Source organism: Lytechinus pictus, chromosome 15, assembly GCF_037042905.1.
Source record: "Lytechinus pictus isolate F3 Inbred chromosome 15, Lp3.0, whole genome shotgun sequence".
Lineage (NCBI taxonomy): Eukaryota > Metazoa > Echinodermata > Echinoidea > Temnopleuroida > Toxopneustidae > Lytechinus > Lytechinus pictus.
Window position 1 is genome coordinate 24,295,770 of NC_087259.1, and position 18,962 is coordinate 24,314,731.

The 18,962-nt window shown below is 37.1% G+C and overlaps 1 protein-coding gene across 1 annotated transcript in view; it reads right to left on the bottom strand.

The window, feature by feature from the left end:
* Positions 1 to 14,953, bottom strand: part of LOC129277477 (MAM and LDL-receptor class A domain-containing protein 2-like) — a 52,729-nt gene extending 37,776 nt beyond the window's left edge. The window contains exons 1-8 of the mRNA XM_064110526.1: positions 14,683 to 14,953; positions 9,039 to 9,264; positions 8,155 to 8,304; positions 6,708 to 6,802; positions 4,581 to 4,745; positions 2,942 to 3,068; positions 2,008 to 2,124; positions 1,313 to 1,465 (exon numbers count right to left, since the gene is read on the bottom strand). Of these exons, the coding sequence (XP_063966596.1) occupies positions 1,313 to 1,465; positions 2,008 to 2,124; positions 2,942 to 3,068; positions 4,581 to 4,745; positions 6,708 to 6,802; positions 8,155 to 8,304; positions 9,039 to 9,264; positions 14,683 to 14,886 (1,237 nt within the window). The 5' untranslated portion in view covers positions 14,887 to 14,953. The remainder of the gene's footprint in view (positions 1 to 1,312; positions 1,466 to 2,007; positions 2,125 to 2,941; positions 3,069 to 4,580; positions 4,746 to 6,707; positions 6,803 to 8,154; positions 8,305 to 9,038; positions 9,265 to 14,682) is intronic.
* Positions 14,954 to 18,962: the final 4,009 nt, after the last annotated feature.

The following is an 18,962-nucleotide window of genomic DNA, read 5'->3' on the forward strand; positions in this document are numbered from 1 at the left end:
ACTACCATAAGTACTGATTGTCAGTGAATGGTGCTGAAAAGTCAACTCTTGAAAAAAAAAAAAATTCACAACTCTTGGGTGAATGAAGCAGGACTCTTTCCAATGAATTTTGTGGACAAGGTTGGATAGAGGCCATGTGGAGAATGACACCCCCCATCCCTGGGGTGTTTTGCTGCAGCAAATATCGCTTCAAGTTCATCTACTATTCACATAGCCACAGCACTTTTGGAAGAAGAGCCATCAGCAAAGAAATTCTCATCACAACTGGTCAACAAAGGCACCACCACAATAGATTGTTGTGATGTCTTATTCAAGCATGTGGGATCCAGGAGGGGTCAAACAGGGACATGCACTTCCTCAACATTCTGAGAATTGCCTGATGCACATACATATTAAATCTAAGAAAACAATATTCTGCAGCCCCACTATAAAGCCTTTCTTCATTGCAAAACCTGGATCCACCATTGCTAAAGAATTGAATTGTATCCAAACACATGTCGGAATTGTTGGAATACCAGGGGGGTGTTTCACAAACATTTAAGCGTGATATAATGTCACACTTAAATTCCCAGTTGCATGTGATAGAAAAGGCATCACTGCATTGGTCAGATCATGCTAGGACGACACACACTACTGCCTATTATTAACCGTATCAGACATCTGAGCAGGGCAACTTTGAAACATTGTTGCCTGCTTAAGACTGGGATCAAGTGGCCGGTCAATAAAAATCCAATTGTTTATATCCACGGGCCCAATTTATTGCCCGCTCAGGAAAGTCAATGAGAAAAATGCGTGGAAATGTAGCGGGCAATAAAAGGCAGCGCTTACATCCGGGTATTCTAGGCATTTTTGTACGCGTCTTTGAACCACGCAATGCTATACGTCATAATGGTAATCAAGTTGAGACAACGCTGGATACCGCGTTCCTAGGCCTGGGACGCGTCATTTCAATTACGTCACGATGGTACAGTTCAGAGGCCTAGTCTGCTCAACATGAGAAACTAGATTCTCATTCTAAAAATTTAAAATATCTAAATTTTCAACGATTTTTGCTCTAGATGTCTGATTTGGTTAATAATAGCAATATTGACTGGCCTGGGGGCGAAAGGACATATATCGCCTTCACTAAATTGATATCACCCTCGTCTACGACTCGGGCGATATAAATCTAGTTTGGGCGATATATGTCGTATCACCCCGAGGCCAGTCAATATTGCTTTATTATCCAATAAGATTGTGAGTCACATGCGTGTCAGTATTTAAGCACGACTTAAGTTACATTGAACTCTTTGTGAAACAAGTCCAAGCTTACCTGAGGGTGACCCTGTGGTGTGGTCAGTTCTAGGGCCCATGTAACTATCATCCACCTCAGCAGCAATGAACAATGACCAATCAAAATCATCATTGACATCCTGACTCCAGTAACAAAAGGTTTGGTCTACAGCATCAAAATTACAAGTAGAGGCTAAAAAGAGAGAGGGAGAAAAAATATATGTTTGAATTTCAGCTATGAAATGCAAACGATGATCATCATATTGCCCTTTTTATTGCATTAAGGATTACATTTTTGTGCTGAGCTGCACAAAATGTTGCTATGATGAAAATTTTAGAAAATTGTAAATAAATCCACTTTATCATATAATTGGGCTAAACGAATCCAGATTTGGGATTAACAAATATTATGAAACATTTATTGTCAACACTTTCTAGTAACTTTATTGGTAGCAAGAATTGTCTCCAGATTTGATATGATATCATATCATGAAAGGAGACAAAATGCAGACATTTATATCACAAATATAAAAATCAGCTGGAGCACCTTTTTGCTAAAGGTTTTCACCTTCAATTAACATCAGGACAATTAACATTTGGATTTTTTTAGCGAAAATTCATCAAAGAAAACAAATTGAAAAAGGTGTTTACAAGACATACATACATGTATGTTAGATATAAACTGACAGTGTATATACATATGAAAGACAATCAATAGTATTTGGAATTTCTTACGGCAATATGCTTCATCTTCATGACCAATATCACACTGATATGCAAAGTCACAGTAGTTGGATTCATCTATACAATCATCTATGTTACATGGACGCTGACCAGATGGACAGTAGTTTGCTGAGAGTGAGTGAAAGAAAAAAAGTATACGAAAAAAAAAAAAAATATGTAATGTTGGTAGCATCTTTCACAGATGATCAAAACATTTCTGACTTTGACAATTGGCGACATTAGGCTCATTGCACACTTTAAATCCTGATTTCAGAAAAAATAACATTTTGGATGAAGTATTAAAGTCTAAAACAAGTAAAATAGCTCTACTTTGTTTCAGGTAATACTGGAAAAAATTATTATTCTGCATTATTGCAAGCCTTGCGGATGGAGAGAACTTTAAATCAGTTTCAAATTACAGCCGATTGAAAGATTGGTATGATGTCACTGCAATGTGGAATTCAAATAACTTTCATTCCTTGAAACGCTTGCAATAGACTGGAATTCTAATGTTAGCATTTACTTCACTATTCAAACATTTGATATTTATTAAAGGTTCAAATGTTCTTACATATTTTTCTAAATTTGGATTGCAAAAGGATTACATTCAATTGAATTATTAATATATTTCTACCAAATTTAAATTAAAGATAATGAGACAAGGATATATAAGGATTTTATTAGAGCTACCGCCTGGACAAAAATACAGGATAATTGTCTTGAAACTTAAGCAAGATAAACATGTTGTAAATAAAAGCAACTGAAGAGCTCTTGCCATGGGCACTAGCTTTGACCACACTTTTGATTTTTTTTAAATGTTGTAGTTGTAGTAAAATTTTTGAAATATGAAAATCAAATTGAACTTCATCAATGCATTATTACATGTATACATAAAGAGTTATTAATGAATTAGTTTATTATAATTGTAACGATAACACCGACTTACGTTGCGTAGGAATAACATCTGCTGGAGGAAGTGGATTCTTTGATTCTATGCATTCTGGGGTGAAAGTTATGTCGTCCAATGCCATATCGCTCTGTTCACTAGACCCTCTTACTCCTTCAAATACCACCTAGATAAAAGAACAAGTTACAATTAAGGACGTTCCACAGTTAAAGTGAAATCCATGTCATTTTCACCAAACTTTGCACATAGATACCCTAGAACCTGAATATTTGAAATATGCAAAAATTAACATAGATCCATGTGCTTGATTTTTTGCTACAGAGCTTCAAAGTTCATCCAAATGGATATTCTTAAGAATTGCACATTCAAAAGAATTGGGCATTTTTAGACCTCGCAAGATCACTACAATGAGTTTAAACCTCTATTACTTAGTCAAAATACATGAAAAAGTCATCAAATTTCACAAGAGAGTTAATAACTGTATCGTTAGAATGGAGAATCTATTTATAGTGCTATTTGTTTGCAATTTTAAGTTTACCAGCACTGTCAGTTCTTAAAAGTTGCGTAAAAGATAACAAAAACCCAATCTCAAAAAAGTGAAATTTCAATAACAAACTACAAAAGTACAATAGATGCTGCACTTTATTCAAAATCCATGTCGTTTTCACCAAAATTTGCAAAGTTGTAGAGAAAGGTACACCTAAGAGGTGCAAACATTAAAAAATAGGGGTTCATGTGCTTGTTTTCAAACTATCAGCATTTTTATTAGAGGAAATGTGCTTTTTAAAACACCAAAAATGCACCAAATGCTTTGTATCAGTGTGAAGAAAAAGTCAAAACCACTCTACCATTTATTCGAACTCGGGATCATTTTTGTGATTCTTGGCAGCACTGCAGAGAAAAGTATTTTGAAATTGTAGAGATATTTTAAAAGTGGTCCATGGAATAATTCAATTTTTTTAGCTTCATAAAATAACACATCGGATCTGCAATTAGAGTGCAGATGATGAGAAAAATCAGCTCACACCCACAGCTAATTAATCACCTGTTCATTCATTGTGACGTCAGCACGCAGAGTGTAAACTATGCGCAGATCATAATGCGCAAAATCATAACTGTGGAGCATCCTTAATGTATTTGGTGAACTTGTTGATATACCTGTATCCCTTGATAAATAGCCTGTATGACTCATACATGTAAGTGTCACTGTAGCATAAATTGGTCGTTCAGAATTAGGTGCTCTCATTTCGTTCACAAGTGAACTATACAAGAACATGTGTGCCATTCTTAAAGTTAGGTTATATGGAAGGCTTCTATTGCAGTGAACAGTTTCATGGCTAGACTAAATTCCATTTCTTTCTCTTTATTTTACATTTTATATCTATTGGTATCTGCTTCAGTGCCATTTTCTGTGGTGAATAAATCCAGAAAATGAACCAAATGTACAGCCTAGCCTTTCACCTAGACCAACACATCATAATCCAAATCTTCAGTTTCATATAGACCCTAATTACTATCTCACAAACCTTTAAGAAAATTACATCATGAAGCACAAATATTTCACTGGAGCTCTACTTTCAATGAACATATTTAATTCAAATCAGAAGTTAAAATGTTATGATTATTTCAAATTTTTGCCTAAGTGTCCTGATATCCAGCACCCGTATCACTCACATACCTGAAAAGCTTCATCGCTGGCGAGCTCCACCCGCTGGTAAAGCCAGTAGTTGCCATGTGCTGTGTCAGTGTACCACAAACGACTCAGAGGTCCACCAATCTTAGTCCGGGTGTACAAGTTAAGAGTTCCCATCCCTGACCCTCTCATGTGGTGATAGAAACGAATCTAAAGGAAGATGTGTGATCACAGAAACTGCAGTGTAGTATTGAATAGTTTTTTTTTCAAAATCGTAATACAAGCGAGAGAATATTTAAATAGTTTTTGTTTCTTTTATTCATGTGCACAATTTGATTCCAATGAAGGTTACAGAATTTTCATTGATTACACTACAATAAAAAGGGATACGTAGAAAAATGCACTTGCTCTCAAGCTCAAGAATGTCATGTGAAGATTGTAGCATATTGCATTTGGAGGAGCCGTGGTGTAGTGGCTCCGACTCTTGCCTTGTAAACAGAGGGTCGTGTGTTCGAATCCCACCATGGTCTGGCGTCCTTTGGCAAGGTGTTAATCCACAGTTTGCCACTCTCGACCCGGGTGCTAAATGGGTACCCAGTAGGATGTGAAAGTCATTGTGGCTTTTCCAGTACTTTGTGCGTCTCACTGGCGACTGACTGGAATACTCCCCAGGGAGTGGAGGATGTGCACAAATTGTGTGTGGGAATGACTGATTGAATCCGATGACCGGGGTAACAATATATCTGTAAAGCGCTTAGACACGTAGTTCCGATGTATTAAGCGCTATATAAAAGCGGATTATTATTCACCTTTACTGCTCTTTTTAAAGACTGAACATTGCTTGTTCAGCTTCTGCTGAATAAAAACATACAGTACATGAACTGCCCGGGGGGGCCACTTACATTGACGAGTGGATACCATGCGCGACCAAAAAAAACACGTAAAAAGGATGTCTTTTTCAAGATAGGGCACGTTACGTACGTAACGTGATAAGGGTGTCAAAAACACTAAAATAATGAAAAAAGGGTATCTATTTCGCAAGGAAAGCTACGTGTTTAGGGTCATATTTGCCGGGATGATAATACAAAATTATAATGTTTTATAAAGGATGTACTTTATTCCCCAATACTACGTGTTTAGAGTCCGATTTGCGCGAGGTGTGGAAGGTGGGGCCGTACATGTACTAAACCAAGTGGTATGTAAGGGGTAAAAATGTACGTGACATACAAAAAATAAAATGTCGCTGTACTTGTTTAGGGGTTCATTTCAGGGAATACTTGCCAAGAGTATCGTTTTGTTTCCAATACTTGTTAAGGGTAGGGTTTCAGACGCCAATACTTGTTAAGGGGTGCATTTTCAGAATATGGAAAATACGTGTTTAGGGTGCTTTTCGAGACCCCTTGGTCGCGCAAGGTATCCACTCGTCAATGGAAGTGGCCCCCCCCCCGGGATGAACTGATCTATGTTCACAGTCTTGAATAAATTGTAGCATCATCAGGTAAAGAGACAGAGTCTAACTATATGGATCATTTGAACAATTAAATGGGAAATTCTCTCTGATAAGTTGGTTTTAATAAACCAGTAGAATTAGAGAAAAATGTTGGTAGAGGTATGATGAAAATCTGTTGGATAATAACAGAGTTATGAATTTTTAAAATTTTACTTTGTGACGTCAAAGACAAAGATATAAATTCCCCCGAATGCATTTAAAAATGTGATTTTGTTAAAATGGTCGATATATTATCAGACACATCATTTTCACAGTACCAGGTGAAAATGGCTCAGTTGAAAATGGCAGAGGCAAAAATCACATTATTTATGGTACAAGAGCCTGAATCACTCACACTACAAAAGACTGGGAAAGCTTTACATCCAACTATCACTTGTATGCACAATTTCATTTTAAATAATGCAATAAAAAAAAAATAAATAAATAAGTACCAAATGCATGCTTCTGATGGGCTAAAAATAAAGTTGTTGACTTTTGGAGCTATGTTTAATAATAATAATAATAATAACGGTATATTTACCCAGGGTAGCCACTTCAGTTCCAAAAACTGTTCTCCCAGCAGGCCCTGCTATCATTATTACCCGGCTAAGCTAGGCCACATGTTTGATTGTAACTCATTCTAAAATGGGCATTTGGAAATAAAGAGAAGGTGAAGCAATTACCTCGCATCCTGATGATGTTGGTTGGATATAAAAACTTCCTATCCGGTAGGAGTCACCAGGTAATGCATTAGTGGATTCAGTATAAATAAAATAACCTGATGGGATAAAAAATATAAACATTAAAGGTAAATTTCTTCTAGCACCATCAAGAAAATATATCGAAAAGAACAAAATTACTCAATACTTAGTCACCCCAGATAATCTCATGCCTCTTTGGAATAGTCGGCACCTTTTATTTCATTAAGCGTTCTTTTACTCACTGACTTCCAGCCACAGGGCTTAATTGAATGCAATGTGATAAAACAAAGAGATGAATATCATCATCATCAAAACAATAATGGGATGAATTGAAGTCGCTGGAAGCAGCAAAAAGATGCTTCTGGGGGTATACCATATGTTTTTCTAGCATGTAATTGACCGTTTCCCCTGAATTTGTATAGTTCTTGATGAAGATAAGTTGTTTTTCTTTGTTCCTTGTATTGTACGGATGATTGATGAAAGAAAATCATAATCAAGAGTTCTGGAAACTTTTATGTGAAATGGAAGGCATTAAACTATAAAGAAATTGCCACCAAAGGACACTTGGCCTAAAGCATCCAGGGCCCGTCTTACAAAGAGTTACGATTGGTCCAATTGATCATAACTCTATGGAAATCTACCAGTGTCATAATTTTTTCTTTAGGAAATTTGCACAATGTCCTTTGAAAACAAAGAGAAGCATATGTATGAATATACCTCAGAACTAGAAAATATTTTGAAGAAATATGTATTTTAGATGTTGATGTTACTGGCTTTCCATAATTGTGACTGAGTGGATCAATCGTAACTCTTTGTAAAATGGGGACCTGCAGTTTTACTTATTTGATGCTCTCTACCTGGATTCTCAAGTCCATTCATAGAGACAAGCTTTAGCCGTAAAATTGCAGAAGGATTGATAGTGATGATAATGATGGAAGTCATTTACTGACTTACAATGTTAACCTACTGGAAAGAACTCAAGTGTTCCACAGTTTTTGTTCACAGTGTGGAACACAATGCAAAATCACCATTACTTAAATTTCGACAATGTGAATAACATTTAAGATTAAGATATTATTATATTAAGATTAAGATATTATTCCAATATGTGAACACACTGTGACCATACCCAATGTCAAGATGTGAACACAGTATAAGAATATTATTACCACTGTGGAATTTGAGCATTAAATGACTCTGAATCATATCTTCACATAATTCAATTTTAACATAATTACATTTGAGCATTTCAACAATATGATTCATATTTTAACACAGTCCACTATGTAAACAAACAGGTGTCCACAGTGTGAAATAATTACCACACTGTTAAATTTTAGCATTTAAACAGTGTGATTCATATCTCCATTGTGACCACACTGTGTGACACCATATTCTTTCTATAACAGGGCTAGAACTCTTAAGATACCTGAAGAGCTGAAGGTTGTATGATCTTTATATGGACCAGTATAACTTGTTCCAGTGCCACCACCTTTCTTCCTCGTCCAGTCCAACATGTCCTCAGTGAGCTGGCCCCATTCACACATGTCTGTCTCGAAGTCACACATTCTATGATCAGCTGGAAAGAATAATCAGAACACTATTTAAAATTTGATAATATGCTGGTATTATGGAATATTTGGATTTCGATTCCTTTACGAGTCACAAAGCAAAATGATTTGTTTCTCAGGGTGGATTGGAATGTCTCTGACAAACCTTTAAAATATGAAATTGGAATTGCCAAGTAAAAGAATTGATTACCATAAAATAACCATTATTTTTCTCTTCACAAATCTTCTGCTTCTTTGTATTGGCCCCTTTCCTTTTCTTATTGAGGGAGAGCAAAATAAGTTTTGGTCCCTTCCACCTTTGACAAGGGCGGGGGAGGGGCTTTTGTTGATGTAAGTAATGGTATAATAAAAACTATACTAGAAATAACTGATGTGAATGTTCTTATGGTGATTGTTATGGCAATGGTTGTGGTAGAAGGTCTATAGATCTATAGGGAAATAAAGATGATGATGGTGATAATAGTGATGATTGTTGTGCATCTAGTGGTCATGGTGACGATGATTATGACAATGGTGATGATAATGATGGTAATAATGATGACGAAGATGATGACAATGGTATAATGATAATGATGATAATATCGATGATTATGATGATTCCAATGATGATGATGATATGAGGTCAATGATGATCATGAAGATGATAACGTCAATGCTAATGATGTCGAAGATGATGATGACAATGTAGCACTAGCATTACCAGAGATGATTGTGTCTGCAATGCTACTAACTGATAACATACCACAATTCTGAGTTGACTCATCCGTGCCATCGCAGCAGTTCGGTGTGTAGTCACACCATTCGGTCTTGGGGAAGCAGTGACCAGAATCACACATCTCCCAATCTGCATCACACGACCCGCCCGGAGGTAGCGGGAGGGTATATGCGCAGTTCTCGAATCTGATATCATCAATCGCATATCCCCCATTGTTCAGGTAGTCATTATTGTCCTTTGCTTCAATTGAGATCTACCGGGTAATCATGGAAAGAAAGATTCGGATATTTAGTTGAAGACAACAAGGCACAGTTAGTTAATCTTCTCGTATACATCTGGACCTCTACTAATTCCCGACTCTTATTCGATAATGGGATTTCAAAAGGACTGAATCACTGAAGTCCTTTGCTGAATGAAGTTTATTCAGTGTGCATGTGAGAAACCCGGGTGCGTGCGTGGGATCACCACTTACCAACAATGCAATGGTTAATTTGATGCTGGATTCATTCGTCAACACATCAATAGGCATGGATCAAGACCCCGTTTGCTATTTCTGACTTGAAAAATTTAAGGAACTTAATTTTTTTTCACTGGCAAGTATGAATGACAGTAGGGATTAATCCGGGGGATTAATCTTCCTCTTATTCCAAAATTTCAATTGCAGATGATTCGGAGATGATCGTGATGTATCATGCATGTCTTTCCCGGATGTTTTTATTCTAATTGCCTAGGCCTCATATTCTGTTGAAAGGCTCCAATAGGCCTACTGCACTGTGGGGGCGTTGCGCAGTATACCCATAGAAGAAGTAAGGCACATGGCACCGTTTCATGAAACAAAATTGGGAGACAATAAATTATAAGATCCTGATCTGCCAACTCATATAATTAAATCAAGCAATTTGAGTGGCTGGGTGAAAATCAATCGTAAAAATCTTATTATAGCATTTTGCTACCAATAATTAGTGACCTATTAAATCCCCAATGGAGTACAACTTCGTTAACTCTGTCACAGTGGTATATAATTATCACTAAAATGCTAGCAGGGCCTCATCAATCGCGGTTTTAATGGTCCTTGCAAAGTTATTATTGCTTTCAACGGGCCGTAGGAAATAAACGCATATCATGTGCCTGCATAATCAGACCTAATGCCCAGCAACCATACTTTTCTATTTCTTTTCTTTTCTATTCACAATACTAGTAACTTCACATCTTGATTAGATCATGCCATCAGTGCGCATGCGCAGCCATCTACCATCCCCCTCCCAGTACTTATGAGAATCAAATCCATTCGAATAGGAGACGTACGTTTCTCATTTCTTGGTATTTCGCTGACAAACCTTACAATTACAAAATAACACAAAGTAAACCACATAATGTACCATCATACAATTTAAAGAAAACAAGTGATATAGGCCTGCCTAGTTATCATGATTTAATGGTCATTACGTCAAAGATCTTTATCTAAACGAGCTTATATAGCCCTCATCCTAAATACTCGAGCGATATCCTTGTTCAAATGAAGAACACAGTATGTTGACAGTGTGTTCACATCAGCGATTTATTCACCGATTAACAGTGTGAAGGAAATTCACATTGTGGACACCTAAATGTTTACAGAGAGTTCACATATACCGTGTTTACACTTAATCGGCATTTGAATCGGCTCGCGGTTCTGAACCGCGAGCCGATGCAGCATCGGCTTTTTCATAGCGTGTAAACGCGATTAACTTGAATCGGCTCGCGGTTCAGAACCGGCAATTTGCACCACCAAAGTAGTAGGTTCTGAACCGCGAGCCGATGCAGAATCGGCTTTTTTACTACGTGTAAACAGAAATTTGTGCGCATTTCAATTACTTTACCATTGTGACGTAATTGTTAGTGCATTAATCCAGCGTTGTATTTATTATGACGTATATTGTAGGTATGCGTATCATTTGAAGTTTTTGCATCGGCTCGCGGTTCTGAACCGCGAGCTGTAACAACGTGTAAACGCAATCCAAATGCCGATTCTGCATCGGCATTTGGTTCAGAACCAAATGCCGATTAAGTGTAAACACGGTAATAGGGACCTTTAAGTAGTAAGCGCATGTACTTATACGATAAGTACCGTGTTTACACTTAATCGGCAATTGGTTCTGAACCAAATGCCGATGCAGAATCGGCATTTGGATTGCGTTTACACGTTGTTACAGCTCGCGGTTCAGAACCGCGAGCCGATGCAAAAACCTGAAATGATACGCATACCTACAATATACGTCATAATAAAGACAACACTGGATCAGTGCGCTTAAAATTTAGTCACAATGGTAAAGTAATTGAAATGCACACAAATTGCCGGTGCAGAATCGGCTTTCTGTTTACACGTAGTAAAAAAGCCGATTCTGCATTGGCTCGCGGTTCAGAACCTACTACTTTGGTGGTGCAAAATTGCCAGTTCTGAACCGCGAGCCGATGCAAGTTAATCGCGTTTACACGCTATGAAAAAGCCGATGCTGCATCGGCTCGCGGTTCAGAACCGCGAGCCGATTCAAAAGCCGATTAAGTGTAAACACGGTAATAGGTGACTACAATAAAATGCGTGAATTATTTGATGACACTGATTGGAATGATGTCCTGTCACATGGATGTATTGAAAGCTGGAGTAGATTTCTCAAACTATATGACAGTATAGTACAACAATGTATTCCTACTCTTGTACCAAAAAAAGACAAGCGGAAAAACTTGTATATAACAAGAAAAACACTAGCAGAATCCAGGAAAAAACGTCGTGCATGGAAAAGCTACACTCAGAGCCGATCACCAGTCGATTATCTGAGATATTCTAGCATTAGAGACAAACTTCGCAGTTCCACCCGCTCCCTGGCACGTGAACATGAGCTCATAATCGCGAGTAAGGTGAAGTCTAATCACAAGATGTTCTGGAAGAATGATGGGACCAGAATTAGTTCTGACCAGGGTAAAGCTGACATCCTGAATCAGCATTTTAAGGATGTTTTACCAATGAAAATGTCTCTCATATTTCACCGTGTCGTAAGACATTTTAATGGACCTTTCATCGAAGATGTATTATTGACAACTGAATCTGTTGCTAGTAAGTTGAAGAATCTTAATGCTAATAAGTCACCTGGACCTGACATGATTCATCCTAAAGTTTTGAAAGAGTGTGCATCTGTTCTATCTGTACCACTTACTATGCTATTTCGTAAATCACTGGACGAAGGCGTTCTCCCTTCGGATTGGAAATCTGCGAATATTACTGCAATTCACAAGAAAGGGAGCCGGAATTCTGCTTTGAACTATCGGCCAGCCTATTAGCCTCACTTCTATTGTCTGCAAAGTTATGGAGTCATGTGTGAGGGATGTCATTATGGAACATAATTATGTTACAGAATAATCTCATATCCAATGCTCAACACGGGTATATTCCTGGGAGATCATGCGCTACGCAGTTGCTCACCCAACTTAAAGACTGGACCCGTATGCTTGATTTGGGAGAACCAATTGATGTAATTTACATGGACTTTAGCAAAGCATTTGACTCTGTCCCCCATAGCAGATTGATCAGTAAAGTGAACTCATATGGTTTCTCCGGAAAATTACTTAAATGGATCCAAAAATTTCTCACTGGACGTACACAATGAGTTGTCGTTAATGACGCAAAGTCAGCCTGGGCCAATGTGATCAGTGGAATTCCACAAGGAAGTATTCTCGGCCCAATTCTGTTCATCATATTTATCAATGACTTACCAGATTCTATAACAAGTAATATTCAAACGTACGCTGATGATGCAAAGATTTATAGTGCAGTTAGAAGTGTATCCAATGTGCTTGACCTTCAGGGTGATTTGGACTCTGCAGTCCAGTAGTCCAACGATTGGCAGTTAAAATTCAACAACACTAAATGTAAAACTTTTCACCCCGGACGAGGAAACCAACTGTCAAGCTATAGCATGGAAGGTAAACTTCTGCAATCTTCCACCAAAGAGAAAGACCTTGGCATTCTTGTTGATCCTGATTTGACTTTCCACAAACACGTATCCCTTGCAGTTAACAAAGCTAATCAAATACTTGGCGTTGTAAAACGATCCTTCTCGCATTTGAGTGAAGTAACACTTCCCATCTTGTATAAATCGCTCGTCAGACCTCATCTGGAGTATGGGAATAGTGCCTGGAATCCAAGATTTTTAATGGACATTGACAAGCTTGAAAGAGTCCAGAGACGTGCCACTATATTACTGCCAATTAAATCTTAGCCAACAAGCCATATGAAGAGAGACTCAAATATTTGAAACTACATTCACTTGTATATAGAAGGAAACGTGGAAACATGATTCAAGTTTACAAATTTCTTCATAGTATTGATTTCTGCCAAGTTGATAAGTTTTTCACGATGCACCAAGCCCGCTAAACTAGTAGTCACTCGTTGAAAATCTTTAAGCAACAATACAGACTCAACCTCAGAGGGCACTCTTTTAGTCAAAGAGTTGTCAATGACTGGAACAATCTTCCCGAGTCAGTGGTCACTGCACCTAGTCTAAATACATTTAAAAGAACATTGGACATTCATTGGTCCAATCTTCACTATGTAGCACGTGATCCAACTCTTTAGCGTACCCTCAAAGCTGTATCGTCTGTATTTCTCTAAGAAGAAGCGACCGGAAGACTTACAGGACTACCTTCTCCTCCGTATATTGCTGATGCTGATGCTATGCAGATATAGGCCTACGATCCACACTGTTAAAGTGCTAGAATTTAACAGTGTGAATGCAATTTCACACTGTGGAGTGTGGACTCCTTTACAAGGTGAATGATCATGTGTTTTCACAAAATGTACTATGTGAAATTATCACTCGCACTGTTAAGGTGATAGAATTCAATAGTGTGAAGATAAATCCATACTGTGGAGTGTGGAGATATATACAATGTGGATGTTTACAATATTCACAAAGTGGACTATATGTGAAGATGCGATACGCACTCTTAAAATGCTCACGTTGAGTTTAATATCGCCTCTTATTTATTTTCGGATTGCCTCGTAACCCGCCATACTTTGGTAAAATTACACGCTTATAGTACATGAAATTAGGTTGAATTTTCATCAAATGCATTTCAGGGGCCGCGGAAGCGGGGGGACTGAAGCCCCCCCCCCCCCACTTTTTCCCAAAACTGTGTACAAAAACGTAAAAAATGACCATAGGATTGTGATTTTTTGCATGGTCAGCCCCCCCCCACTTTTGGCTCAGCCCCCCCCCCCCCACTTTGAAAACCGTTCCGCGGCCCCTGCATTTTAAATGACAGTGGAAATTTTTCATTCAATCCCAGTTAATGCCAAGATTTATATAATTATCCAGTATTATTTGTCGAAGGCTCTGTATTATTTTCATCATTTCGAAAGAATTAAAAATATCAGAAGAAAATCAGAAATCATACTTTTTCAAAATGATGAGTTTATTTGATGAACGCAAACCCATGTCGATCTATCGAATTCCATAATTCTGTAAGTTCTGTATAGATCTAACTTAAATGAAATGTATGTATGCGTACTATAAAGCATGAAAAAATGAAAGTGGAAAATAAAATGATAAATAAAAATACTTCACATTTTGAAAATGTATATAGACACTGTTTAAGGAATTTGGTGAAGACATAAATGGAAGTAAAATTGCCCAACCTGAAAATTTTCAGCACACGCTTCCACTTGGACTTGGTAAAGATTCCATTTATCCCCGATTCCATCGTCCTCACCAAGGTCAACCACAGTCATGAGGTTGTAGTTCCGACCATTTGATGGTGTATACTGGAACACCTTAAGCGCCCCCATATCCACACCGAAGACATAGTACCACATCGAGAAGGTGCAACGTCGGGCAGCCATCCTGTAGGTTGGGCTACGGATAATGGCTTTCTGGCTAACCTCACTTTTGAGGTCGTCCACATATAAGAAGTGCCCTGTCAAAATCGGAATGATATTCCAGAATATATTGTAATGATTAAAGCCCCAACCCCACAAAAGAGTTATGAGCTTAACAACGTTTAGATTTAAATGGTGGATTTCATTTGGGCCTAATTGCTTCCAATTAGTCTACTCCTTTAATCTTTGAGTAACAAGTAAGCTACTTTTCTTCTGAATTAATTAATCTCTCAATTCCAATAATACTTTATAATGTGGATCGTGGTGAAACACAATGTTGTTGTAGTTTGGGACCAAGGAGGCCTAAATGTCATTCCTTTTTTTCTGTCCAAGACCAAATAGACATATACAGTGCGTCCCACAAAAAACGAAACCGAGTTTTATCGATGATTTTACATAACTTAATCACAAATACAATAGACAAATGACCTACCATTGTAAAGCTTAGAATCTCCTCTTTCATCTGATATTACTTAGATTATTCCCCATTCACTTTGATTATTTCTCATTCACGCATGAGTGAGCAAAAAAATTTGAAGAGGGGATACCAAAAAGTCATTTGGCGGGCTGTATCTGGGTTTCAAAGAGAAAACCACATTTTTAGAAAGTTCAATAAAATGAAAGAGGAGATTCTAAGCTTTACATTGGTAGGTCATTTGTCTATTGTATTTGTGATTAAGATATGATAAAACATCGCTTAATCTCGGTTTCGTTTTTTCTGGGACGCACTGTATAGTCTCTAATCTCTTTATTTCTTCCTTTTCCGTCACTTAATCTTCTTTTTCTTCTTCTTCTTCCACTTCTTCACCTACTCCTTCCTTTTCTTATCCTCTTTCTTCTTTTCTTCTCTGTTTCTTATCCTCACCATTCGTCCTCTTCTTTTTTAGTCCTCTTCACTCTTCATTTATTTTTTCCTTTTTTTCTTTATCTTCCTTTTTCTTCAACCTCATTTCTAAAGGTCCAGTCCACCCCCAAAAAATGTTGATTTGAATAGAGAAAAATCAAACTAGCACAATGCTGAAATTTTCATCAAAATCGGATGTAGAATAAGAAAGTTATGGCATTTTAAAGTTTCCCTTATTATTTTATTATTCACAAAACAGTGATATGCACAACTCAGTGACATGCAGATGAGTTGGTCGATGATGTCCATCACTCACTATTTCTTTTGTGTTTTATTGTTTGAATTATACAATATTTCATTTCTTACAGATTTGACAATAATGACCAACTTGACTGAACCATATAGTATTAAATAATGCTAATTCCACATGTTCAGGGAGGAATTAATTGTTGTTTCACTTGACAATGAGGGGAAAATAAGAATATTTCATATTTCATATAATAAAATACAAAAGAAATAGTGAGTGGATGATGTCATCAGTCTCCTCATTTGCATACCGACCAGGATGTGCATATAAATGTTTTGTGAAATTAAGCGGAATTTTAAAAATGTCATAACTTTCTTATTTTACATCCGATTTTGATGAAATTTTCATTGTTATGTTTGTTGGATTTTTCTCTTTTTATTCAAATCAACTTTTTGTTGGGGTGGACTTGTCCTTTGATAAAATGAAACACATCGTGTGGACGTTCCACTTGCCCCCGCCCCTTGAACCACCCCTGTACCTCTGGCATCTTCTACCCCAAAGTGCTATATTGCTATACAACAATTGACGCCTTTAATTCATCCATAACAGATAAAGAATTTGTGATTGATGTGCCAATTAAGTTTAATGTGTTTCTTTGTGCAGTTATAATAAACCATGTACTTTGGTAATGACAGCACATTGCATAGTTCGCTGACTCTTAACATGCAGAATATAAATATTTGGCCTTATCATGCAGTGAAAATGACACTAGTGTGCAAATAGCAATAAAACAATGTTGACTGTACAGTATTATCACCGAACTAATTGGTTTACACTTGTTATGGATTGCAAGTTGCCAAGCAATTTCTCCATTTTGGTACATAGTATTATATACTGGTATAAATCGTATCCCCCCAAATAATATCACAAGGAATTGAGACTAGAAAATATGTAAGAATATGAATTCGAAGTTGAATATCTTTCTTGTACATTATCATTGAATATGGAAGAACATCATCATTATCATCATCATTGTCGCAATCACCACCACCACCTTCATCATCCTCACCATCTTCATCACTATCATTTCTGTCGTCATCATCAAGATCCTTACCGTAATAGCCACCCATCACCACCACCACTACCACCACCAACACCACTATCATCATCATCATCATCATCATCATCACAATCACCACCAGCATCATCACCACCAGCATCATCACCACCACCACCACCAGCATCAGCATCACCACCACCATCACCACCACCAGCACCACATCACCAAATCATTATCATCGGTATCATCACTTGACTAAATTACGTACCGTTGACGCTATTTTGGGTGTGATCAGCCCCAGGACCGAAATATCCCTCTGATTCATCATTCTTAAACATTGTCCAGTTTAAATCCTGATCATAATCATGATACCAAAGACACAGACCATCCTCAAAATCACATGTCGAAGCTACAATAGATTTGGTGTGGACAGGAGAAAAATAAAGAGGGTGAAAGGTATGAAGAGAGAGAGAGGGGCAGGGGAATGAATATCAAATACATACATATAAATGTTACGAAAAATGAAGAACATATAAAGGAACATTTTGAAGTTATTTACGGGACCATGGGGACCATGTTCATAAATGAGGAAAAAAAAGTCGTTTAACCTTCAAAGCATTGGTATCGGTGAAACTTTCATAAAAAAGAACATGCAAATATGGCATTGGCACTTGTCTTTAACATCAATATATCATTGAGCTAGAACCCTTGATTGAATCAGTACCAGAGGTACTTCTAAACGTACTAAGGCACGTATGGTATCAATCAAATGTCAATGATGTGTTCCTTTGTATTCAAGTAATGTTCAATTACGAAGTTTAATAGTCTCTGGATACTTCAATACTCGTATTTTCCATTCTGGCGTTCCACAGGGGCTTCTTTGCGGACCTTTGCAATTCAGCTTTTAAAGTTACCTCGATAATTCTGTCATTTTTCTTCCACGTGATACAATACTAAGTTGAGGGGAAAAAGCATTTATCCATATTTGTTATTTATTGAACATCATGAAGCAATATTATGTATGATTCACCATTAATTCGTAAAATTCAATTTGTCCAACTCTGGACATTAACGTTAAATTCTACAGATATATTTTAGGGTCTGTTATGAAAGTGTGCAATACTTACGGCATGTGCTTTCATCACTGCTGTCTGAACAGTCTTCCCTGAAGTCGCACACGTTCTCATCGTCAATTACCTCCCCATTGTCACACATGAAGCTTTGTACTGGTAATCAAAAGAAGGAAAACTTCAAATACTAACTTTGATTATGAAAATTATGAATATCACATGTAGACTCTTAAAGGGATGCTCCGGGCTCAAAATAATATGATTTAAACAGATAAAGAAAAATCAGACACACAAAACACTGAAAATTTGATCAAAAATCGGACAACGAATAACAAAGTTATGGCATTTTAAAGATTTGCATTATTCCGGTGAAACAGTGCTAGGCATGTCTGCAATTCAATGAGCGAATTGATGTCATTTCCCCACTTGCTCTTTTGTATTTTATTATATGAAATTAGGTTTATTCAAATTTTTTTCTACCAAGAAGTGAAAAAATTGGATTGACAACTGATTTAGTGCATTAGATATTCATTGCTGCAACTTATTTCATTATAGAGGAGACACATTATTCACACATGCATGGAAATGAAACAATTATGATTTCATGTAATAACATAAGAAAAAGGAGAGTGGGGATGTGACATCAGATGTTATCCGATTTTGATGAAATTTTCAGTATTTTGCTTTGTGAATTTTACTATATTTATTTAGATATAAACATTTTCAGCCCAGAGTACCCCTTTAAATGTAGGTTATACCATGCAATCGAACTTATCCATCCTTCATTTTCATTTACATGATTTTTAAAGTGATTTCTTC